We start from the raw sequence: 26,236 nt of genomic DNA, 5'->3' as shown, positions 1-26,236 counted from the left end.
TTAACAAAAGAACTTACATCTAAGCATCTTAATGCTTCAGGGTTGTTTTTTTTTTTTTTTTTTTATTTGCTGGGGGGTGCTTGTTTTTTCTTTTTTTTTTTTTTTTTTTTTTTATGAAGACTATACACCACTGTTTGAAAATCAGGCAATGGTCTTAAAAGCAGAATTAAAATTTGTATTTTAATAGCCAGTTGATTAAGCCTCTTATTTTCTCGAACATTGTTTCAAATCTTGTTTTCTGAACTGACTACGTATTTCAGAACAAATATTATAGTAGTTCCGTGCATTTGTCTTTTCTAAAATATCGGTAACCACAAAAATGTATTTGCAAGACAGATCCGTGCAAAGCACCACCGTGTATTCAGTTGCTACTAACTGAACACCCACACGTTCTTTAAATTCTAATGTTATCTATGCTTAAAACAAATGAAAAAGGAACAAGCAGAAAGGAAAAAGAAAAGCAACTCCTGCAAACAGATGCAATAACTTCCTTTCTTTGGCTATATACAGATTGCTAATTCTTCTGGTATGCCCGCAAAGCATTGACCACCAAATTTGCGGGACACTAACTGAAGTCTTAAATTAACGTTACCCTCTTTCAAAAGGGAGGAATATAGATAAGATTCCCCACAGAGGATGTGGCTCAGATTTAATCTATACTTCTAAGACTTTTTTGTATGTGTGGTGAACTGAAGTCCAAACCTAACACGACACTCCTGCTTATTTCATAGCTGCGCATTAAGCTTTCAAACTGCTTCCTTTGTCATGAGACCCGTTTATCTTCAATAGTTTTCTGCATTTCAATTTGAAAAGAAACCCAGTCATGTGATGACATTCTTCATTTCAATCTCTCAGAGGATTTAGATATTTCAGGCTTGAATAAGCTAAGGCAAAAGTACCCAACAGCTGAAGTCATCTCTGACAGGCCATGTGACATTCAGACTGGTGACCCTCCCATGAACCAGAGTCAACACCTGAAATAAAAATGAAGTTAACACCCACACTTGCCCCATCATCTTAAACGTGTGAAACTGCATGTTTAAAATGCCCTGAAACACTGACCTTTTTCAAAATGTTCTACCCAAGGTATTAAATCTTAAATCTGTTTATCCAATTACGAACAACACTGGACGTGGAGTTTCTCTGGGGATGCTACGAACAGTACCAAACACAGCAGAAGGGCACGTGACATCTGCCAGGAGTCCTGCTCACGTCTGGGCACAGCCTCTCAAAAACACAGGGCAAATCATACCCTAGTACAACTAGTGCATTAGGTAACAAAAGTATCCCTGACAAGTGAACGCAAGTGACTTACAGTGGTTTTCATACCAGAAAAATTAGGGGGAAAAAAAAACAGAAGGCCTCTGTAAATATTTTGACACTGCCCAGAAGACCATCAGCTGCTCTACTCTTAAAGACAAAGTTAAAGAAGCTTTGATCAGATTTCGCTTTTTATGTTAAAAGGGTGATTATAGATTTATTTTGCTGGGTGTTTTCCTATCAAGTGTTAAGCTCATCTTTGCTGGCTTTGGCTGAATCACAGTCTTTCAAGTCAGGATTTTGAAGCCAAGAATTGAGAACACTGGACGGTCGACTTCTATACTACATTTCAGATCCTTACTGCAGGCACTTTGGTGTAACACAGTGAAAAGATTCCTCAAAGATTTTAGTCGACTCCATTAAACCCAGGGTAATTAAAAGAACAAATAAATCTCCTCAAAGGAGCAAATCCTAACTTCTAGAACTAAAAGTACAGACGTCTTAAATTATCAAACATGGAAGCAATAAAAGCTCAATTTTTAAGAAATTTCTGTGAACATTCTTTTGCATCATGACAGCAAATATATATATACATCACATCAAGATTCCTTTTTTTATTGTTGTTAACCAGTGGAAGCAGTGGCTAAGTCCCAAATTTCACCCTGTTATAAAGCTCTTGCAATCCTGCAAACAAAAACAGATGGTCCTGAGCCACACACAGCCCTGGAAAGGAAGTTGGGCTTGGGCCAGCACATAACTGGCAGCGGAGCTGTGCCATTTGGAAGGCTGCAGTAACCTATACCCTCTCCAGAGAAAATGATCCAGCTGGGAAGACGAGACATTGATCGTTCTAAGATCTATCAGGACACTTAACCTAACCAGCAACGCTGTGGTAATTCACTGAGCAATCACTGTCACTCCCTGCCTATAAAAAAAATCACAGTGTTACGCTAAAAAATAAAGAGGGCTTAGAAACAATGCGATGCTTTTCATTCATCTCAGCCCAATGAACATTTTGTATGCAACTGCAGATGCAGGGACTGGTCAAAGACCACAGGTCACTGGAAGGTATTGTTTTCAAATTGGATGAGAAAACGCAGCTGGAAAAACACAGTTCCAGGTCCTCCTAGCAGTCTTGTTGAAACAACAGACATCTCAAAAAAAAAAAAAAAGCTAAGTCACAGTTAACTGTTCTGATTATTTGAGTTAAAATCTCAGCATTCTAGGGACATTTAATTTTTTGAATATGTACTGTTAGAGTGAACAGAAACCTCAAAGTGATAGCTTGTATTAGAGTTCAAAACTGGTATCTTCCACTAACCCTGCAAATCCCTTTTGAGGGATCAGGGAGGAAAACAGGATTTTAAGCTCTTTGCATTTATACACTTTCCTGGCAGGGTAAGGCAAACACAATACAGAGTAAATTCTCTTCTTATTTTCAATGATTTTTCCTCTCGGAAGCTTACCTGTGGCAGACAGTAGCCCTATGTGCACAAATAAGGTTTAATCAGCTTGCGCACAAAAAAGCAGAAGCATGTATGAACATGATGCTCACTTCAGAGCCTTGATGGAGTGGCCTGGCTAAATGCAAGAGATATAAGAGGACGAACAGCATCTACTGTGTGCTGCTACTGCAACAAGTACAGAGCAGCAACATTATGTCCCCAGACAGCAGCATTAGGTCACAGCTGTAACTGCCAAATTAATATAACTGATGGCATTGCCTCCCTGTCTTAAGTCAAGGAGCCGAGTTAAATATGAAGGGAAAAAAGAAGGTTCAGGTAAGAATACTTCCTAATTTTAGCTACTAATACTACTTCCTAATATTCAGCTACTAACCTGTAACAAAGTGACCAAGCTTGCAACTGCATGCCATTCTTGCATTAATCATCATTGTTCACATCCGAAAGTACTCAATTTAACAAATTAATTCTGACCTGCAAAAGTATCTTTCCCCATCTCACTCTGTATGTTCTGCTTCTTTCCTCCACATCATCTTATCTAAAGCTTTGAAGAACGATGGATTAACCAGAGCTACCCTTTTCTCAGATGGATTTTGAACCTCTTGTTGACCTCTATGCAATGAGGGTTAAAATGCTGCCACTGTTCACATCGCCAATGAGAACTGAATCTGTAATTGCTTATGCCACAGGTGTTGGCAGAATTAGAAAGCTTCCCCCTTCGCTGCCCAAAATTGCATTATTTGGGACATTCTACTGAAATACAGCTAACACTAAGGTTTATGTTTCAAAAACATCCTCTCAAATCTTTATACAGCACAGCATGTTGGATGCCTTTCCATACGGGAAGTCTGAGAAACCATTAACCATTATCATAGGGAATTAGAGCCATCTTCTTTGGCACTCCTAACAGAAATCACAGGACTAGCATCACACTCACACAGGTTTTATATCCAATACTGAGACAGTTGAAGTCACCTTTCATATATTCTACTGCACTGCATAATGAAAATGTCACTGCTATATTTAATTAAGCAATTAAAATGACTTACATATTCCTTCACGTTTTTTGTCTTCACAGCTTTGTATGAATAATATGCAGGATACAGCATCCCAAACACCAGCCTATTGGAAAATAAAAAAGAGTTTTCAGGATTTGTTATACCATACGTAGCAAAGGACTGGCAATGCACTGTTACTGTAAACTAACCAACTTAGAAAAACTCACATACTTTGAAATAAGAATCAGTGTTACAGGTTTCTTGGAAGAAGTTTAGCAATACACAGGAATGAAAGCAATACCAAAAGAAAGATCGTATGACCCCACAGACAGCAGTTTTCTAGGACTGCCTGTAGCAGATAATGCAGAACTAGCAGCTCTTCTGGTTTAGCTGCGAGCAAAACCAGTCGTGCCCATACCAAAAGATTGCTTCCATTTTAGCAGTGCACCCACACCTGAAAATCCTCTAACCATTACCATAGCAAATTAGAAGCATCTTCTTTTATCAGATAACAGGAGATTATTCAAAAACAATCGTAACACAACAAGAATAGTTAAGCAAATTCAGCTCCTTTTGCTAAAACACTGCAAAACCAACACATAGAAATGGAGGCACATGGGAATTAATCCAACTTTGCTCAGACAACCAATTATTGCTATAATTCATCAAACATAAGGTGCAGGGAGCAGGGTGGGAGCATGCCAACCAATCCATAGTGAGAGCAGCATCAGAAAAAAGATCTGCTCTAACAAGCTTTTGTTACAATACAGCATTTTCTAGGAAGAACTATCTTGGTCACAGCCCAGTGGCACTGTTCTTTATGATAAATGCCACAGCTGTGGTTGTTGCCTCCTTGCAGGAGGTCTTTGCTTTCATTTCACCAGTCTGTTACACTTTGTAAAGTCAGGCAACTGCCTGCCCTTAGCTCCAGCTGGCCTAAAGCAGCAGTCATGGAGAAGTCTGGCTGCATCTGCACCAGCACTTCCAAATCACTCAGCATGGTTATGCGGGAGAAATTGGCACATCTCACAATACCCAGAGATCTCCCCAAAAAGTTCAGAACTCTTCAGTAATTAACTGCTCAGAGCCAAGCGTAGGAAGATGCATCATGTCGTATTTTAAAGAAGACTCCACCTGGGGAAGATGCAGCATGTAAAATTTGAACTCATATTGGCCAAGTTTACCAAAGCCAATAATCAACTAAAATTTGATGTTTCATAGTTGTGGCAGGTAGCTTTAAATAAGTGGTTCTACCTGTGGAACCACCACAAAACACGGCATGATGCTACCAAGCCCTACTTCGTGTTTCAGCCCTGAAAAAATAATCAAAATCTTTAATTAAAAAAAAAGAAACCTGTAGCTCAATTTTTGTATTTTTAGAAAACTCCAAGAGCCTTCATCTTCTACAAGATGTTAATTGCAAATACCGCCATGTAGTATACAAGACATCGGAGTACATTTGAGAGTTTCATCAGTCTGATACACCCCATCTTCCAATCTCCTCTGATGCATAGGCAGAAGTCTTCGGCTTGGTAGGAACTCTATTTTGAATACTAAAATAATCCCCAACAGTTAGAGTACAGAACCTTACATTTTAAAAAAAATGTGGAATTATTAACAGCAAAGGTGAGATACTTTCTTCAACATCAAATACACCAGGATAAGAAACACATACCTGTTAACTTATGGAAAGAAATCTGTTGCTGGGGTAGGAGGGGTATTAGTAGAGCTCCTAACGTGGTCATTTGCCATCTGGACCCAGACAGTCAGAATTTCACAGTCTGTGCTAACTGAATGGAGTTAGCAGAGGCGGATCTTGAAGCTCTTTAACAAGAACAGGCTAGGCTGCTATTCCACTGCAGGTGAGCTTACCTACACATTTCAGATGTTGAAACGTCTCTTGGAAAAAGCCCAGACTATTTGAATTCCAGTTCAGCATAACCTGTTAAAGCCTACCTAAATATTACTCTACTTTAATCCAAACACCTTTCATCCTACGGCGAAGAAAAGCAACCATCTAAAAACCATGAACGGTTTTATTTCTGCTAACTAGGAGATCGACACTACCAGTCAAAAACCTCACTTCACCCAGTCAGCGTGATATCTGGAAACAGAAGTAGCATTATTAGATCCAACAGCCTTAGTTTGGATGAACTTCTGTATACAAGAGCTCTTCCTCTCTTCTTTGTCCCTGGGTAATGCCCTGTTCAGTAGCCCATCAGCTCCAATGCCTCTCACCTTCCCTTCTTCTGGCTCAAACTGTAACCTTTAGGTTTCAGACATAAGGAAAGCTTTATTAAACAATACAACAAAGACTTCAAGTATGGAAATGCCTTTGAGCAGCAAAGACAGAAGAGGTTCCTGAATGTCATCCTAGGAATATAATATAATTATGCCAGATGCCGTAATTATATGCTAGCAGATACTGGTCATTTAAGTACATCTCCCAGATTTTCAAAACCAGACCAAAGTTATTTATATAGCTACTAGAAGACTGCACACATAAATGTCTTCCTAGAAAACATATGAAAGAAACAGTTTGAACCTTTTTCTTAACAGATTTTGGTCTATAGTTTTCACTTCACTCGACTGTCAGGTAATAATGCTTTTTAAATAAAAGCTTAGTTTTATTTTTAAATTTAATCAGCAATTTTCCCGATTTGACATCCTATAAAATCTGCTAGAAGCACATATTAGGATAAAGTGGAATTTATTTTTTTTTTTTGAACACTGCTTTGGAAATGACACATCTTCAAGAAGAGAGTTTATTACAGGAACAGTAAGAAGTTCATAAAGCTAAGCTAAAGACAACCTCATCTTAAAAGATAATTGTAATGAGCATGAGACAAATACCATAGCGATAGCCAGTTTTTTCCAGCTAGCAAATCTCGGTCTTACTCAAACCTGGTCAAATCAGAAAAATCTGAATTGCTTCCTACTCCTCGTGTAAGTGACTTGTTCGTGCCTGGGAACATTACGGACATCACAGTGAAGATTTCAAATGGAACAACATTTATTATTTGGGAAGCGTACTTATTTTCATTATAAAAAAGGGGGAAAAATTAACAACAGTAAGGCATCATCTAAAATACCATTAAACTTCCAGTAGTCAACATCACTTTGATTCATGGCTCCACTCAGATCCTGTGAGCTAGTAAGTTAAGGTGGAAAAGCCAGCAAGGTTATCAGCTTTTAGTATTAACTTAAAAAAAAAAAAAAAAAAAAAAGTTCTGGAATTCATTTTTAAAACCAGAGAACAAAGAGCTCTGTAACACAATATGCTGTCACTTACTAGTGCTCAATGCTGCCATAAAATGCAAGTGTCAGAACTTGTCCATTGATGGAGGAAAAACAGAGTTTCCATCTCTCTCCTCCTCTCCCCAAAAAGTGGGTGGATAAGACCAAGAAAGAAAGGCATCAACATATTTAGCTGGTAATAACAGGACCCAGTGCGGTGACGGTTTTATCTCTTCCCTAGAGCTGACATCGAGCGTGCCATGACTGCTCTGTCAACTCTGGCATCACTACCTCCTTCACACAAAGTCACTCAGCCTCAGTTAAAGCTACCAGGCACGTTAGCAGTAAGAAAGCCCTCTCATCACCAGGGAGCATGGCTGAAGGTCAGCAAATTCAGATTTGCCCTCAACCTATAAATCACAGATAGAGTACAGAGGCAAGAGCAGGAGAGCTCGCTGCAGCTGGCTGAAGACAGAGGCAGAAACACACAGAGCAGCCGCAGGGAGCCTGGGCACAATCAGCTTCGGAGACAAAGCTACGACAGCAGGGCATCTTCTAACACTTCTGCTTGCATTGATACCCCTAAAAATCTCAAAGCTGTTAGCAGCACCTCCTGCTACACATTATAAACGCACTCCTCCTCTGCTGTTCTTACAGTGACTTCCTGACACACTTTAAGGACGTGCCCAACTATCCCAAGGTTTTTCCAATGTAAAAGCTCAAGTGCTATTTTTAAAAGGCACTTTGTGTTTCTCAGTGTATATTAGCACGCTGCACTAACAGAGCAGATAAGAACAAAGCCAGCTTCTACAGATGGGAACAGATTTCAGCTGAGCGTGATGTCATTTGCTGTATTTCACCAGCAGATATATGGATAATCCTGCTTACCAATGTAATTTCCCTGCCAGTTGTACGCCGAGCTATTTCAGCTTTCCAGCTGTACTCAGCAGCTAGGGGAGTATTCCTTTTTTGGTCCAGCCACCTCCTTTACAGGCGTTTTGCTCATTTAAAGAGACACGTTTCTCAAACGTACCAAGAGATGAAAATCAAAACAAGGCAAAACCAGTAACAAACCCTTGAAACCCGAGAACGATGCATTTACACATCCATGTGGTTGTGTAAGACAGTAGGTTATGTACATTTTAATACTTGAAATAGCTTTTAAGGGCACAACTATTTAAAACACTAATTTCTGAAGTGAAGCAACTGAGTTTGCATCTGACTGGTAACTGGAAAACAAAACAGTCACCTCTACACACGTAGCTTTAGCGCAAAACATATTTAGTCTGGCTAGTAAACAACACTAAAGCTAATGTCTAAAATATAGATAGATATGAAATGAAAGCCTCTAAGTCTCTCAAAAGGACTACTTGCGTCGAGACTCCCAAAATGCTAAGCCATTAAGCCAACAGTCCATTTATGACTTCAGTCTGTTCACACTGCCAAAGACTTACCAGAAGCAAGGAAGTGTCTGGAATTCTTTTATTTATTTCTCTGAAATGCAGAAAGACAAGGGCCCCAACTATTCCCTACTATTACAGGCTATTCAGGACACTCATTCAGTGTAAGATTCTTTGGGGACAGCACCATTTGCTAAGCTCCCTAACAAGTCTGATAACAGATGACACTGATTTGTCCACCCACTGACAGATTGACGATCTTGGCACAGACTGATACAGAGCCAGACATTTGTTAATGTGTGCATCTACAGTAGAAATATGTACCTACATCCTCAAGATCACTTGACAGCACTTGGCAGGCTGGAGAATGGAAGAAAAAAAGAAATCCAGCCTGTCTCCATAACACCATGGAAGCGAGTATAAATTCTTGATACACTTACTTCGCTGGCCCTGTCCGTTTTTCCTTCCCAATACGAGTCTTTACCAGCAATTTGTGACAGGAGCATCTTCCCTTCCCTCCACACACAAGCTTTTCCAAGAGATGCTAATGCACCAAGCTAATACCACAAGTAATGTAGATGACTCCCAGCTGTGTGTGATACCAAAGCCTTACCTGTACTGCAGAACTGTATCGATGCAGAAACTAGGCTGATGTCGTTAGTTTTCCTTTGCTTCTGCTACAGCTACTATTCCACGTCATGTTTACAGAGTTTAATTTTAGCAAGAATCCTTCTGAAAGCAAAATTTCCTACTGGAAAGTAAATAGTAGAATGAAACAGTCTGAAGAGCAACGCTGGAGTTTTTGGCTGGCTGTTCTTGATCTTAAGAAGGAAGATATGGTCATATTTCTCAAAGTGTCTACTGAGGTTTTCAGTCAGCACAGACTGGAAAAGCAGTAACTCATTTGCTCAAACTACACGCTGCTATTCATAAAAGGAGAGCAGTTAAGACTTCTATCACTTTTTTTTCTTTTTTGAGGGTGGTGAAATTTAAGTCTAATTAGTTATGAAAGAAGCTACAACTGTGAAACATTTGTGTGGTACACATACAAATACTCATCATGCCTTATTTTGAGTAAGAATTCTAGTCAGGAAAAAGAACAAAACTACAATTCAAAGGAAAAAGCAAGCCCCTCCGTCACGCCTCCCTTGCACCCCCTGAGGTTTATGACTGGGTAGGCAGCAAGTTCTGGACGAAGCCAGCTCTCGCCTCCGTTTTCACGTGTTCAGACAAACAAAAGCTCAGCCTGACATTTTGGTCCTGAATGCTTTTGAAAGGCACTGCACTAAACAAAGACTCATCCCCGACAGCAGACAGAATTGAGTTGCATTTTGCTACTGGACCAGGTTCAGATACATGACATTAGCCATAACATGCTACAGGAAAAGAGTATGTACCTGAGTAATTACAAATAACAACTTGGGGTCAAAATGGTGGTCTGTTACAGGGAGGGGGAACATGATGATAAGCTCCTGAACTTCACACCGAGTTGCATCCTATTTTTTCCCTTTTTTCCCCCCTCCCCATGCGAGGGCTGAGATATATGGAGGGGAAAGGGGGGCGGGCGCAGGAATCGCATAAATCTGCTGAAAGAATGCGTCTGTTCACAGTAGCAAACCTTCAACTCCTCAACTCCTGTGGGAGACTGCAGTTAACGAAAGGCAGGAATGCAATCAGAAACAGATCTGTTAAAACCTCCATGGCACTCTTACAGAGAGAATATCCCAAGAAGCCATAGGAAAAAAAAGTCTCAAGAGTTAAAGAATATACCCAGAAGCACTGACAGGTCTGAATAAAGCACATTCTTGAGCTGAGCAAGCTGGCTTTTAACCTTTCAGCGTAAAAAGCTGGAATCCTCCTAAACAAGTGCCAGCTTCTTCCAAAGCACAGCATAACCCAAACCAGCACAATTACTCAAGCAGGCAGAAGTCACCTAGGAGTTTTAAGGAGGAAAGCGACTTCCCTACCAAACCCACTAGAAAGTCAGAGATTCCTGTATCAGGAGCATTTGTTAAATGCTGAGTATAATAACCACAAGCAGTCCGATAGGAGACTATTAAAGCCTTTCTCCCAACACACTAAAGAGAGCCTGGAGCTGTGTATCCGATGCACTCATGCGTATGGAATGCTCTTGGATTGCCTTACACCAAAATAAGCAACCTGTTGCCAGATACTCCTCAAGCTCTTTCAACACGGAAAACAGCCCTGCCTGAACCACGAAAGAAGTCTAAAAACAGCACAAAAATATAACAAAAAACCCTTCTATAAAGGGAGCTCTGTGCTGGAACCTGTGCAGAGCTACTGACCTACTCCCACAGCAGTAAGGCTGGCTGCCTATCCGCATAGGCTCGCCACGTTTCTCCCAGAGAAAGCAAGGCCTAGATGCCAAGAGGACACTGATATCTTTAATTAACCCCTTTGCTCTGCAGAGAAATTTCTTCGAGCCCAGCCTGAGGACTTTCCCTTTCCTGCCACTATCACCTACAATTCACTTCTACATGCTTTCTGTTAAGAACTCCCATATGCCCAGAGAGCTGAAAGCACTGGCAACTCGCACAGCATTTCCGAGGTTGCCTGTTATTCATCCCACTTGCTACTAGAAAACCGTAGATAATACAATAAAGATCAAAGAGAAGCCCTAACACTTAACTCGATCCCTGTACCCACACTAGGTGTGCTGCCTCCTTCAGAGCGAAGCAGCTCGCAGTTCCCAGCTCAGAGCCTGCCCGTGGCTTGCAGCCCACTAGGCCAGTTCAGCCAGCCAGCAGCACACCCCAGATACGAGCTCCCTGAGTCCCACTCTGCCAGCAAACCTCCTGCACGCACGTTACAACAGCTCTCTTAAGGGCCTTTGGCAGTACGAACAGCTCAAAACCACTCCCAGAGCAAAATCCAGGCTACCCCCTCCTTGTCCAAGTCCTCCTGGACGCTGCCGTTCACAGGGACGTGCTGCATCCCTGCTCTGACAGCACAGCTCTGCCAGTCTCTCTTCTCAGGGCACTACCTGTACATAAACCCTGCGAAACAACTCACCTCTTGCTCCAGGCACCAGCCTGGAGATACCATCACCACCTCATAAAACAACACCTCTCAAATCCTGTTCAGAAGAGCCCCAAAGCCCAAACCCAGCAGTATGGAAAACTCCAAAAAGCCAGTACTGGAAAGCAACAGAAACTGGAGTAGGAATAGAAATGGTTATACAAGCCTGAGTCACTTCTCTGCGTGCCTACCTAATAGCTGATCCAACAGACGTGTTTGACTACTACCTAATAGCATCCTGAATATCCCCGTACTGTTTCCTGTTTACATGCTTACTAAGATCAGCCATTTATGCAGAATACTCAGCAGGTGATTTCATAACTCCCAAGCAGCCACGCAGAGGAACTGAATTCGCCTGCAACATTTCCACGTGATAGAGAGTCAACACCGAAAGCCTTCAATGCCAAGTCATCCTTATTAAGTAGCTTTAAATCTCCCACCTAGCTCTCAGCTCACAAGCAGAATTTCATCCCTGCTGGAGACGCAGGGATTTCCAAAGCTGCTCACACCTACTGGAACTTCAAATAAGCTATCTTTCTTCGTATCTACCTTAATACCCCCCAAATTCACCTCCCGCTGACTGTTTGCCACCAAAGTGTTTATGGCCTGAGAGCAGCCAGCTGTGGCTTCAGACGGGAGCATGACTGAGCACCAGGAACTAACCAACAATTATGAGAGGTTGCATCTGCTTTTCACACAGCTCTTATGACAACCTGGCATGACTTTGTTCCAAGCAAGAGACGTGTTCTTGCACTGAACCATGTTTTTCTTTTAATGATCAACTCGGACTGTCAGCTGGATTAAAGATGTCACTTACGAGATCCGTTGATCTTTTTTCATCGTTGCTGGTTTTTGGTTTTCTAAATCAAACTAGCTTTCAGCAGATGTTATCTATATTTAGCACATGCGTGGAAAAGCTTATTCCATGGAGTAAGTAAGAAAACAATTGAGATTAATATTATTTTCAAGTTCAAAGATGAAAGCTGATACCTACACAGATGTAAAAAGAAACAGTCATGTAGCATAAGCTCTATTTCATAAGACTGCGCTCCAAAACACACATTATCATTACAACAATTCTACTTAACAGTTAAAGTAGCCTCACTCATTAATGTATCTAAGTCCCAAAGCAAGGTAATTCAGTATTTTGTTGGAGCAATTTCTTTCAGTGCTGGGAAGAAGAAAATTTTGGTCATCTGGATTTTTTTTTTCCCAGCAATAACTTTGGCCTATTTACCTTAAATTATATTATCTTCAAGATCAAGCTGTGGTAGCCATCACAGTAACCCTGTGCACCATTACACAACTCAGATGTTCAAGTCTCAACTGCATGAGATGGGGAGAAATTCTTTGCACTAAGTGTTCAACCATGTTCTCTCTCTTCTATCATCTCAAGAGCTGCGTTAAGCAAAAACCTGACATCCCACAGAAACTATGGAAGTTCTGTTACCTAGAACTTCTAACGCTGTTGATATTTTAGGAAGCCCGTCAATATACTCTCAGAGTCATTTTATCCTTACTGTTTGGGTAGTCTAAAGCTTTCTTCTGCTTTGGAATGTGGTTTTAAAGCTAGCCACTCTGCTGGAGTTTCACCATCCTGGCCTCTGCCTGAAGACCACCTGTGGCCTAGACACATTTCCTCCAAGACCACAGAAGAAAATAGTTAACAAAAAATGGATCAGCTGGTAACTTGAGAGAACGTCACTAGTTAAAATGCACAATCACGCCACAGCTTTCTGCTCTAAGAGTATCTTCCCTTGGCATTTCTGAAGAACCATCAACATCAAAATGCTTTGCTATATGGAGCTGAGATTTAAAATAGAAGTGGTCCCAACCAAGAATTGCTTCTGCTTGTTCCAGGATAAACCACATTTTAGTTCTGAGCCATTTGTAAATGAAAGACAAACCACACTGCACATAGCCATGCTTTTACCATACGGTTGTTGTTTGGTTTTCTGTTTGGTTTTTAATTTAAAGCATTCAACACTGCTACAAACCTCACAATATGGGGAACATGAATCCGTATGTTTGGCTTTAAAGAAGAAAGCAAAGTTCATACCCTGAAGGCCAAAATGCTCCAACTTAATCATTAGACATCTTATAACCTAAAGATGCTGTTGCAGACCAGCCTCGAGGTCCTGCTTCTCCCAGGAAAATGCTGCAAAAAAGACAATGACTTGAGCAAAGAAAACAGACACAACCACACACAGTTACTGAAGTAAAATAAATCTGTCCCATCTCTTCCTCGGACAGCTATTTTTTGCCTTCAATCATCAGAAGTTACTTATCTCTGTATTTTTTCCTTAAGGACCCTGATTTCCAAACAGTTCTGTTATTCCTATTAAGACCCAGGAAGGTATTTCTGAAGCCTCCTTGAGCCTTCAAAAAACAAACTTGCCATTGTACACAGGAAAAGGCTTCTTCTATGAAATTTGTATTGGCAGATACTGCTGAGATAACATCTGGACTTGTTGTTCCTAAGTATGTGTGTTTCCTCAATTATAACCTGTGCTTAGAGACACTGTGAATACTGCTAGCCACCAAGTGAAGAACAGACAACATGCAGGGTCTCTAAGAAACGTCTTCACATAGCTGTATTAGTAACTTCACCTTAAGGTCAGAAATATCATGCTAAAAAATAAGTTCATTTCCTTGGTCCTGAACCCCACTCATTTATTGACTTCTCTTTAGAGACTCATGCATTAAATTGGCTTGAGAGTAGATCTTGTTCCTTAGAAGAAGTCGTGCATCCCATGCTAACCAACAAGGGCTGATTTCTGAGAGGAGAATTCAGTTATTGCCTGACTGGCAGTGTATCAACAGGCCAGGAATCCAGAAGACAGAGTGGATTTAAGTGTACCTGTTTAAAGTGTCATTTTCCATCGGTGAAGGAAAGGTAACTTGCCTAATTCACTTTATCTTCTTATACAAATATAAATTCCACTTTGTCTGAAGCATTTAAGGTTAATTATTATTCAAAAAGTACCACCACTGGAAGAGGTATATGCTGAATTGTAAAACCAACACTGTTTAAATGGCTTCTCTGGCAACCTAATGACCACTAAAGCCATCCCTAAGCTAGGTATGTTATGTGTCTGTGGACTTACTGGCTTCTAAATGAACTCTAAGCCGGTCACCGCTGAACAATGTGAACAGGTCAGCTTCTTCTATGGCTTCTAAAACAGTCTGATCGTAAACATGCGTAATCTGAGTAACAGGAGACTTGCTTTTAGACATAAGGGAAACCATGTGTTGTAAAACTGAGTCCTAGTGTGGAAAAAAAAAAAAAGACTGGCAGACAAAAGCGAATAATAAGAGCACAGTGCCAAAGAATTAGGTTCTCATTAACATTACAGCTTAAGGTAATGTTATTATCAAAACTAACCCAGACATCCCTGAGCTAGTGACCATTTTCCTCCTTTACATGGTTTTGATCAATGTGTTAGTAAAGGCGCTGGGGAGAAGAAATAACAAAAACCAGACAGTTGTTGGAAGGCACAAGCACAAACTGTTTTCTGATTTTCCCCTTCCAGCAGTGCAAGTTCCAACAGCTCTCTTTATTAGCAGAAGAAAGCAAAGCATTATGTCAGGCTTCTCACTTCAGGAAAGTTCTCCTTCTGTGGATCCCTGCATTTTACTGCTGAGTTAAAGGCTTTTTGAAGAAGTTGCGCTGCATTAGTTTTCAACACCAAAGACAAGTTCCAACTGTCTTCAGGACATGCGAGCAGAGATGATTAACACAGGGAAAACATCCACCTAGTTAAACCTACTTCCACGTCAACGCTCGCAGACTAGCCACAGAGCACAGCAGAAACCAAGTAACGCCCTGTTATTTGGTCAGGGGCAAACTCAGCTAGGAACTATCAGTGAGCCTCTCGGGGGTGTTTTAACTCCACCGTGCCTGAAAGCACCTCATCGCATCGGCTGTCCTGTCTCATCCAAGCCAGCCATGATTCAAGTCAGGTTGGTCAGCAATAAAACTGCAATATATCTTTCCTACCTAGATCCTTACATACCTAATCTCATTTATGCACTAGGAAATTGCTACAATCTATTTTGGCAAGCCTGCAAGATCTGCAAGATTCACAGCAGATCGTATTATTTTCAGCTGAAGTATTTTCTTCTTTTTGTTCTCTAAAAACCCAGAAGGGCTAAAAGGTACTTCCACACAACGGTGGAGGTTTTGAAGTTTCAGAAACAGGAAAAAAAAAAAAAAAAAAAAAAAAAGATTAATAATGGCAGAGAAAGCTCTGCATGTGAAACAGCAGAACAGAGGTTTTACCAGACACATTTTAACATATATTTTTGAAGAATTTCTGATCAAGGATTACAAGCACTAATCCAAAGCAGTTTATATATATACACACACACGCATATATATACATATATATAAAAATATCAGAATTCAGCCTGGGGCCTTCCCCGGAGATGTCCTTATAAGAGCATATCAGGAGTTGGCTCTATGCACAAACTAACCAGCGAGGAGGCAAGCTGTTCCATCTATGCTGCAGAACTGCCTGAGATCCTAAAATACGCTCTGACAGAGCAGACATTGGTTTGCAGAACATACAAGAGCGGAGGTTGTTTGTTTTAATTAGAAATGTCCTTTTGTGCCAGACCACGCAGTTCTTGGTATTCCTTTATCTGCAACGCATAGGACACAGATGTGGATTTCAGCACGTTTTGTAACAGAGTACATGCCAAGATCATTAAGTAAGAATGTCAGACTCCGCAGCACGCCTCTAGTTGTGCTCCATCTGTTTCCAGCGAGCTGCAGTTTGCCATAGGCTGCGAGCGCTGACCACGCATGCTCCGCATCTGCAGAATGCCGTAAGCACGGCCGAGAAAAGAGCAGCTCGACTGCACAGCAAACATTGACACAAGGAAAGGTGTGCCAGGCAGGCAGCGGGGACACTGATTTCCAACAGACTGCCAGACCTCCTTGTTTGTCACTGCACTCGCCTGAAGAATAGGTATTGAGTCAAGTTCAGCAAGCACATGCTTTTTGCTGTACATTCGGATTACCTAACTGCGAAGCTGAGCTAGAGATAGAAGCACTCGTATGATTTCATCGCTCAGTTATATAAAGGATTTTAAACTTCCACATAGACAATATATTTAATCCCTAGACTTGGATATAGTTACAGATTCCCCACTATAAAATTTAAGGCCCTTTAAAAATTCTGACACCTTGTTTGATTAGAGCAGCTGCACTGTTATTACTGGAACGAGATCCAGCAGAGGAACGAATAAGCGGCAATGTGCAAGCAAAGAAAGCAGCTCCAGAGCATGTTTTAAGCAGCCTGGCAATATGCTGACACCGAAAACAATGCTATTTTCCTCCCGCAACTTCTCATTCTCAGCGTGGCACTTCCATGGCACCTAGCAACTCCGTGACAGCAGCACGAGCCGGTTCGGTTCACTGCCACCGATCAAAGATGCTCCTCTTCCATTTCAGTCGGCAAACAACCAGGACCATCCTGTGCCACACAACTTCTGGACCCTGCGGAGAGCAGAGGGCAAGGGGAGGGCAGAGGCTGCAACGGGCTGGTTAGATGTTTCGTCACAGCAGTAAGGGTCAAGGATAACCAACACTCGATGACCGAATCGCTCGGTTCTGTGGACAGACGGCGACTTCAGCACCTCTCTCCATCTCTGTCACTCACTGTGACAGCAAATCCTTTCCCCCCCAACAAGTGCAGCTGCAATTTATAGGCCTTCACACTGGAAGGCACTCGGCATCCAACAGCACTCTACATTCTCCAGGCCTCATTCAGCTGGAAGCATCCAACCACAAGAAGTGCAGGCTGCAAGCAGCTGAGGAAACTCTCCTGCAAGTGGCCTTTCTGCCCCGAGGACCGGGCTGTACAGGGCTCTTACTTCCACACAGCACATGGCAGTATCGTTACCCAGTTCTGCATAATGAATTATCGTTGCTTCAAGCAACATGTTTGAGAGCAGTTTCATTAGCAAACTTGAGTGAACATATTTTTGTACTTGTTTTTAATAAAACCCTTCCTATCTCAAGAGCAAGATACAATCCAGGTTTACAAAGCGTACACAGCTACGTAAAGCATCACTATCACTCTAAAACAGAGATTCCTGATGGCTGTGCCATCAGTACAGGAGCTGTAGCTTCAGCTGTCCCCTCTCAGAAGTCTAGCAATTCCAGGGGCAGCTGGATGTCTGGACAACTCACACAAAAATACAATAGTAAAAGCAGAGTAAGACAACGCCTGGGGAACTGTGATGAAATAAACAGTTCTAATCTGTCAAGTAGCAGAAGCTGAAAGGCCAATACCACTACTTAGCTTCAGGTCACCTCTCCCGTGCCCCAGTCTTGGTCCAGCTCCATGTAGCTATGGACTACTCCAGAACCAAGGAACGCTTGCTGAATCGTTTATTTGTACATCTCTTGCTCCTTGCAAGGCTCTAAAATGCAGGTGGGGAACACAGGTATAATTAAGACAGGCAAAGAGAAAAGCAGCTAAAAAACACATTCTCCTGGGGCCTACTACAGCTCACCCCTTCCAAATATCAAGACTTCAGAATAACTGGACTGAAAAGAAAATGAACTTCAATACAAGGGCAGAGAGTACTGCAAAGCAACGCAGATGGGGAAACTTTAGTTTTTAAGTGAGGAGGGGAAAAAAGTTAACAGATTACGGCAGACAGTCTGCTTCAACAGATTGCAAGAACAAAATGGCCATCTACTTTGTATTTAGGATGCATCACATCTTTGCTTGGCACAAGAGAAGAGTCTGATCTCATCCATACCAGGCTGTGACTGACAAGTACTCAGTGTGTTTACTATTAAATACACTGTCTCAGCAACTGATGTGTACACAATTGCTCAGACCCTACAAACGAGAAGAATGAGCAATCAAAGCAGACTAAGTCAGACGCAGGCTGTATTAGAAGCTCACAAGACAGGCAGCCACGAATTTAAAAGTTCCCACCACTGAAGACCAAGTACTTGACAAGGTGTCCCATCTTGAGAAGCTTTCTGAGACCCTGAGAAACAAATTACTAACTTTTTGTTGGTTTTGGAAGTGCTAAAGAGGAAAAACACTGCAGTAATCGTTCTTCAAACTGTTGCAATAGCCAGTACTTTAGAATTAATAACCTGTACTTACTCTAACAGCACCCCATAGAAGGAAAACTTTAAAATGAGGAGGTATTGTAATTATGTGCTTCAAGGCTTTGGCTTCTTGACAGAAAACAAGACACAACGCTAGTGCAACGTATTGCACGTTTATATGCCCAAGTACTTAGAGAGCGAAGGGAAAAAAAATTTGTTAAAGCAAACTTTTGCCAAAGATAACATGAAGCAACGAATTTTAACCACTCCCCGTTCCCCATGCATGACTCTTCAGGACAATTCACATGCAATTACGAATTCTAATTCTCTACTACTCCTATTCCCTACTTCCTTAAGGTTTTAAGGAAACTATTTTTAGTGGAGTTGATCAACCCCAAATTACAGACTCTCAAGCTGAACTAGAAGTGAGTTTCCTTGGCAAGTGTGCCTCACAAAAATCCTCCGTGTGAAAAGTCAGTAGAGGGCACTGTCACACCCCCGCAAATCCACATTTTGCTGCTCTTTTGGCCCTGAAAATAGTAGGTCAGTCAGAAGAGGACGAATTCTGCAGCAGCTAGAGCAACTGCTGCCCCTTACTAGCACTCGTGAAGAAAACAGGTAATCCTGGTGGCTACACAAATGCGACAACACAGCTTTTTGGACTTGCCATGGACAGCACAGGATCTCCACGGCTCTCATACACGACAAAGTCACCCAGCTAAGATTAAAACATTACAGTAAGTAGGAGAGAACCTCTGGTCTCGGTGGCTATATGCTGGTTAAAAGTATTTTCATCTTTCTTAGAGGGTTTAAGGAAAAGGTAGTATACTTCTTCCCAACTGATGACACACACGTCAGGGAAACAAAGCCACTGGAACAGACTGGAAAGATACCAGGAAGGAAAACTGCATAATGAACACTAAGTAAAGAGGACAAGGAGGGCAGTCTCGAGACCACTTGATTGAAGACCTCTTACGTCTCACAGCCTCTATTTAATTTCACCTGTCCTTTCCACGTGAACGTTGCTTTATTAAGCAAAGTTTATGCAGTCTGGAGACTATTGTTTAAGTCCTGTCCTGGCAAAGTTAAACAACAGACTCCAAGCTGCACGAAGCTCTCTCCTGGATGCACTGAGCACTCCCCTCTCTTCCTGGGCAGAGGGGCACTGGCAACCTGGTTAAATCCCACAGCTAGGAAACAAGGGCACAAGAAGGAGGAGAGGATTTATAAATAGTATTAAAGACTCCCTTTTTAGCAAAAATAATTAGCACACACAATCGAGGGAGCAACAGCAACCAGCAAACCCAACTGCATGATACGTTGTCCTTTATTACCTCCTGCAGTAACAGGTACTCCAATGCACAAATTGATCTGCAGTCCCTACGACGCTGGTTCGGCCCACAAAAGGCTTAAATACAAATGCAATCCTTAGTGGCTTATTTCACAGAGAAACCAAGCAACTTCACACCAATCTGGTCATTGAAACTGAGGTGCTCAGGGCTCCTGATACCGCTTTTACAGCCAGCGCAGTGGGCGAAGCAGTTAAGCCAAGCACTGGCTGGCTGGTGCCTCTGTTCCCGAGCAGGAACAGGTTCAGCAGCCACATCTGACTCCCAGCAAGCATGCCTATGCATCTCCCCTCCAGTGCCAGGCACTGCCCGTGGGAACAGCACGCTGGCAGGGCGGCCGGCAGCTCTTCCCGCAGCCCCTTGCCAGCCCCAACCACGGGGCTGTCCGCGCAGCAGGGCTCGGTGACCGCAGGAGCCCCTCGGAGGGCAGCGGGGAGGCAGCCAGGACGCGTACCTGGCGCTACCGGGAGGCTTCCTGCCGGGATAAAGCCCTCGCGTGAGCTCCACCCGCAGCTCGCCCCCCACCGACCGAGCCTGCCCGCGCTCCCCAGCCCCACTCACACGACGGCCCGGGAGATCATCCAGGACACCATGGCGGCGGCGGCGGCGGCCGCGCGTCCCCTCCGCAGCCGGGCCCCAATGGCCGCGGCCCCGCCCGGCCCTGCCCGGCCCGGCCCCGCCCAGCTCGGCTCGGCTCGGCTCGGCTCAGCTCGGCGGCCCCGCGCAGGCGCCCCGCGGCCCGCCGGGCCCCTCAGGGCGGCCCCGCCGCAGCGCCCCCCGAGAGGGAGATTGAACCTTTCTGCTCGGTCTCCAACAAATGTCACAAAGTGGTAGCAGAAGCGATAAATGCCAACATTTCAGTGCTCCTGAGCACTTCAGTGGTTGGAGTAGAGAAACAGGAGAGTGTGGTTCTCACCAGCGTTCTTGCTGACATGGTAAATAACATTCCAAGGGCACTATTGCAATCTGTAACAGGAGTTAATTCTTTAAAATGTCTTTAAGTAGGGGTAATACACGGTTTGCATGCCATACAGTGAGAAGAAATGCCCTGCACTTCATAAGCTATTGGCTTTTTCAGGTCAGATGCGCTAGGTCAGTGCAAGGTGGTTTTTGTTGCACAGGCAAGTGCCACAATTCCTCACCCGCTCAAAGGACTAAAATCCAGAAAATGAAGGGATCTTCATTCCTCTGCTGCTTTCAGGCACAAATCACACAGTCAAAAGGTCGAAAGTGATTTATCAAAAGGTTGAAAGTGATTTATCAAAAGAAGAAGCGGGGAAAAAAACACAGAGCGTTTCAACAATTATAACACCTCAAAATATTTGCTGTAGTTGTAAAATGTGAAATTTTAAGCTTGAGATCAGAAAGAGTACACAGGAATGTAAAAACAAATGTATGCTCACCATGCAGGTGTTGAGATCTTGAAAATGATACTGGCCATCTCGGGTGTCTCCCTACACTGTGATCTTTTACAGGGGGAACCTGATACAGAAAAAGATAGAAAGGAGTTTGGTTGTGGGCAAATGAGACTACACCACTCATGAATCTTATCATTGAAACAGGCCTAATTTTGCATTCTATGAAAGCAGAAATCTGAACCAGAATTTATATTCCCCTTGAATAAAAAGCCCTTCTGGTATTAGACCGCACAAAACAAACTTGAACAAAGGATTCAAAATATGAATTGGCTCAAAGAGATTACATTTTAGACTCCAGTTCTGTAAACAATTCTGCAGAGGTGGATCCAGCTGCCCACGTAATGTTCTACAGGAGTTTGTAGCATTGCAACCCATCTAGAGCAAACTGCAAGACACGAGCTTGAGTTCATATCATATTAAATAAGTATATATAAGAGAATTCTTTACTCCAGGCAATTATGTTTGATAATATCTCAGAGAACCTTTCTAGGAAGAGAATGATACTCTTTTCTACTGTCCAAGATAAGTGTATACATTAATTCCATAGCTGCATATTTTATTTTGTATGAAGTATGGTTAAGAGAAAACCATTCTTTTCTTGTATGAAGACATTTATTTTTCTTGTGTTTGTTGCCATGGCAATACTGTCTCTGGTGGAAAGCTAAATTTACATTTAAAGAGGCTTTTTTTTTTAATAAAAAAAAAGAAAAAGGTAAGGGCAGATGGCTCCTAAGAGTAATTTATTTTGCTGAGAAGATTATGCTTCATTTCATAGAACATTTTGAGACTTAACTCAGTGCAACAAACTTGGTGATGTTTGCCTGGCCCCCAGCAGACAAGCATGAGGATACCACATGGACTTCCTCGTTTTCCACTTTGTACAGAATGATAATCCATGCTCCTGCACTGCAGAAACACAGGGAGTGGTAAAGCAAATTAAAACCATGCCATGTACTCGTTCAAACCTGGGATTTCTTACCCATATGTCTATTTTTATGTAAGCAAAAGACTTACAGCTATCTCATTATAGGATATTTTTAAGTCCCCCACAAAAGCCACTTAATATAGCTAGAAGTCGCTTTAAATAGTTATAACAGTGTTTGGAAAAATCACTGGTAAAGGTCAGCTGCCCTCAATTTCTTTGAGCCACTTCTGTGTAATACAATGTATGTATACAAATGGTGTTTAACTTTCACCTCTTTTAGAGGTAAACAAACATTTTTTTCTGGCATTGCAGCTGTGAAAACAGGAATTGGGCAACGTTTAGGAAGACACAAACTGGTTTGCAGACCAAGGAGTTCATGGGGTTCAGTCTCTGCACTGCGAGGATAAGCTCCCTGAAGAGACACCATTTCCTTGCAGCTTCCAAACCACACGTATGTTAATTGCAGTGCTTTTTTCTTTTTTATAACCTTCATTGTTTTACATAAACAGGTTCTAAGTAAGTCTCAAATACCGAACTATTTGAAATTTTCATTCAAGGCCCAAACAAAAAGATAAGCCCTACTTGTCACAATCATTTAATCATACTAGAGAAATTTGTTATTTTGGAGTCAGAATATGCAACAGATTATACCATTTGTTAAAACAACAGAATATAAAATGGACATACAAATGGTTTTTTTTTCTTACAATCCTCTAGGCTGATGTGTTTTTCATAACTGATTAATAATGAAAACATGGTTGTGGTTTGTACCACCTTCGAATATTTAACTCTCCATGTATTTTTCCTATATATGAAACAAACAGCTAAGGTTGGCTGTGATCACAGACCAAGTAGTCCTACTACCTTAATGGGATTTCATCTCCAAGAGCAACCATTGGGCAATAGTGGGGGCATTTCATGAAATCAAAGCATCTGAAGCTCTTGCAAAAGATTCTGGATGTGGCTCTTCTTGCTTACATATGTTACATCCTCACAGCACAGCAGTGGAACATAGCAAAGCTAGTTGGTATCAAACACAGCTGTCTCTTAAAGGACTTGTGTAATACAGGCATATACAATGTACCAAGAGACTGTAAGTTTATATGCAGAAATACATTTTAATGTGAAATCTATTTAATGGAAAATTTATTAATATTCCGAATGAGGAAAGAGAAACATCTAAATATGGAGTAAAAAAAATTTGAGATGCATTTCTGCATATTTTTTTAATCTGGTAGGTTTAACCACTGTTGTTGTCTCAGTTTTATTTTATCTTTCACCATCTGACATTCCTTTTAAAGCTCTTGCCTCAGTATTCATGAGTAAAGTTCTTCCCCTGATATTTGCAGATATACCTGCAAATGCAAAATCTGAAAGTTCAAACAACAACAGGTACAGGATATCGGTAAATTTATGGTCTCTTTTTTTTTTTTCCCCTCACTTTTCTGAATTTTGGGATGCTGACAATTTGAACTAGTATTGAATTTTAAGCAATACAGAAGTTGGAGTTAAAAAAAAAAAAAAAAAAAAGCATCAAACTGAAGTTATGGGATGACCTAACTGCATACTACTGGGAATTGTTTTCAAGCAGAGGGAAGTTAGTAAATGCAAGAACAGACCCAGAGATTCTCCACTCTCCTCCTCCCACCCCACAAGAATGCAGAGGGGTATATCTAGCACTCTTCATCCACCAAAACAGCCCTCCTGTCAATAAAAAGCTAAATCACTTCCATCATTCCAACACGAGACGGTTTTGAGTGCAGCACAATAGAATATAATCAGGCAATTCAGGTAGAATCTGGTCTGAGTATAAAATAACAAATATTAGATGTCCTCTGTGTACTTTTTATTTTAAGCACAACTAATTTACTGTGCTGTTAAAAGGCATATCATACAACTGTTGATTAATTGTATCAGTTTTCAAAGACCAGTTGCTATGATGGTTGCAATGGGTTAAATACGTCCAGTTCCTTGTTTCCCAGCAGAAACATAAGAGCACCCCTTAGATTTTTTTTTTTTCTTGAGGGAAATGTGATCTAAAAAGGAAGGGGAAAGTTCAGAACAGTTCCATTTGAGACTTGTATTTCTGGCAGCAGTCATATGTCCATCCTACCTTATTGCTTCCATTTGGAGTTTAAACCACGTGAGATGCAGCCCTGCAAGGGCGAGCAGAGGCAACAGGGAGGAGCTCATTTCCAGATTGCCAGGAGCACCTGAGAGACCCTTACAAAGCAAGAGGCTGCTATGCCTATCACTCCCCTACTTCAGTATTGATAAGCTATAGAAAGAAAGGATTTTGACATGCATTGCACATAGACCTGCAGACATTGCTCATTAGGTAAAGAGTAACCACACACCAGGGTTATATACAAGTACATCTCAATAGGGTTGTCCGCAAAACAGATTAGCATAAATTATTTTCCCTCTGTCTCCATATAGAGTGATATTAAAGACAGCAACTTGTTCAAAAGCTGCAGCTGAATGTTGTAGTAAATATATGCCTCTCATGAGAGCAAACCCATTTTAAAAAATGGGATACACATACCCTGGTATCTGATGATCCGCCTTCTCTTTGTGTTTTGAAATCTGCATACTGAGACATAGACCAAAGCCACATTATTCCTTCCTGTCTGGGTAATATCATCTCAGCATCTATATTCCACTGTTACTTGTGATGCATCAAATTTAATAATTATAGCAATATGTTGGAGAATTTTTTTTTTAAATACACTTTCTGCTTTTGATGTTTCTGATCGCTATGCTTATGCTTATGCTATTTTATAGTCTGCTGACTAAGCTCATATGCACACCAGCTGCATTTTATCAAGGAACAATGTTTGCCTTTTGAACTAGCTGATAGATTTTACTTTAAATGAAGATGAGATATACATTCTTTGGCAACATTTAGAACCTTGTTCAGCACAATATCCATTTGCAGAAAGTCATAGCCTCCAGCTAAGCGGTGCACCAACCCATGGCCATCAGCCCGAACGAGGTGGGGGGGAAGCGTCCCAGAACCAGAAAGGATATCTGATGAATAACACAACCAGGATCATTCCATGTCATTTGAGTAGATATCTGTAGAAGCAACAGATTACATACCTTTTCTAGGCTGTATTTACTAGTCATTACCCTGCTGGAAAGGTTTAGTATGAAAGTTAAGCTGACTCAAGGAATATTCAGAACTTTTTATCCTGTCTTCCACAAATATAGAACAAAGATTATTTTCCTTTTGCAGCAACTTTAAAACTAGCTAGGAGAGTTACTCACACGGAACACCTCTGTGAGCCTATGTACAACTGAAAGTTACTCTTCAACCAGCTGACATATGTCTGCCCTGTTTTTCATAACGAGGTCTAATCAAAACTACTGACCACCAAATGCATTTAAGGAAGCCATTTCATTACGCAGTATCCTGATTTTTGATGGAGCAGTGCTTCTGTCTCTTCATTTCTGAAGTTCCTTTTGTTCCAAGGATTTTCTTCTGTGTTCTATCCTAAATTGGGTAAAGATCTTTCTACAAATCTTAAAACTGGAAGTGAGTATCAAATCATTTCATCTGACTTCAAAGACGCAGAAACCCTTTATTTATGTTTTGAGTCAGATCACCTTTGTTTTCCTGAAGAGTTATTGCAGACAAAGGATATTGATTTGAGGCATCAGAACACAGTGTTTTATCAGTAAATTGTTTTTCCCTTAGAGGAAACTAGGAGCATGCTTTCAGACTTGGAATTTGCCTGTCTTTTCTAGTTATGGGTTCTTGCTATGCCCTAAGTGATAGATTAAAGAGCGCTTTTGCACCCATTATCTCTCCACAATGATTTATGCATGCTTAAGTCACCTTTCAATTTTCCGATGAGGTAAACTGCAAGCATCTTTAAACAGTTTTTTTTTTTTTTTTCCTCTAGTTCCTAAATGCTTTGTGGTAGATTTCTAGCTCTATTCACTTTTTCCCCCCACTGCACTTCCATATACTGACACAGTGACTCGATTTCTGTCGATTCCATATGACTTTGAATGACAGTTCTACCACCCACTTTTACCTCTCATTAATAGATGTAACAAT

At 41.5% G+C, this 26,236-nt stretch overlaps 1 protein-coding gene across 1 annotated transcript in view; it reads right to left on the bottom strand.

The window, feature by feature from the left end:
- The window catches only part of REEP3 (receptor accessory protein 3), a 38,345-nt gene extending 17,888 nt beyond the window's left edge, over positions 1–20,457 (bottom strand). Inside the window, exons 1-2 of the mRNA XM_032191139.1 lie at positions 20,389–20,457; positions 3,773–3,845 (exon numbers count right to left, since the gene is read on the bottom strand). Of these exons, the coding sequence (XP_032047030.1) occupies positions 3,773–3,845; positions 20,389–20,420 (105 nt within the window). The 5' untranslated portion in view covers positions 20,421–20,457. The remainder of the gene's footprint in view (positions 1–3,772; positions 3,846–20,388) is intronic.
- Positions 20,458–26,236: the final 5,779 nt, after the last annotated feature.

Source organism: Aythya fuligula, chromosome 7, assembly GCF_009819795.1.
Source record: "Aythya fuligula isolate bAytFul2 chromosome 7, bAytFul2.pri, whole genome shotgun sequence".
Taxonomy (NCBI): Eukaryota; Metazoa; Chordata; class Aves; order Anseriformes; family Anatidae; genus Aythya; species Aythya fuligula.
The sequence above is the reverse complement of the archived record's forward strand: the minus strand, read 5'-3'. Positions and strand labels throughout refer to the sequence as shown.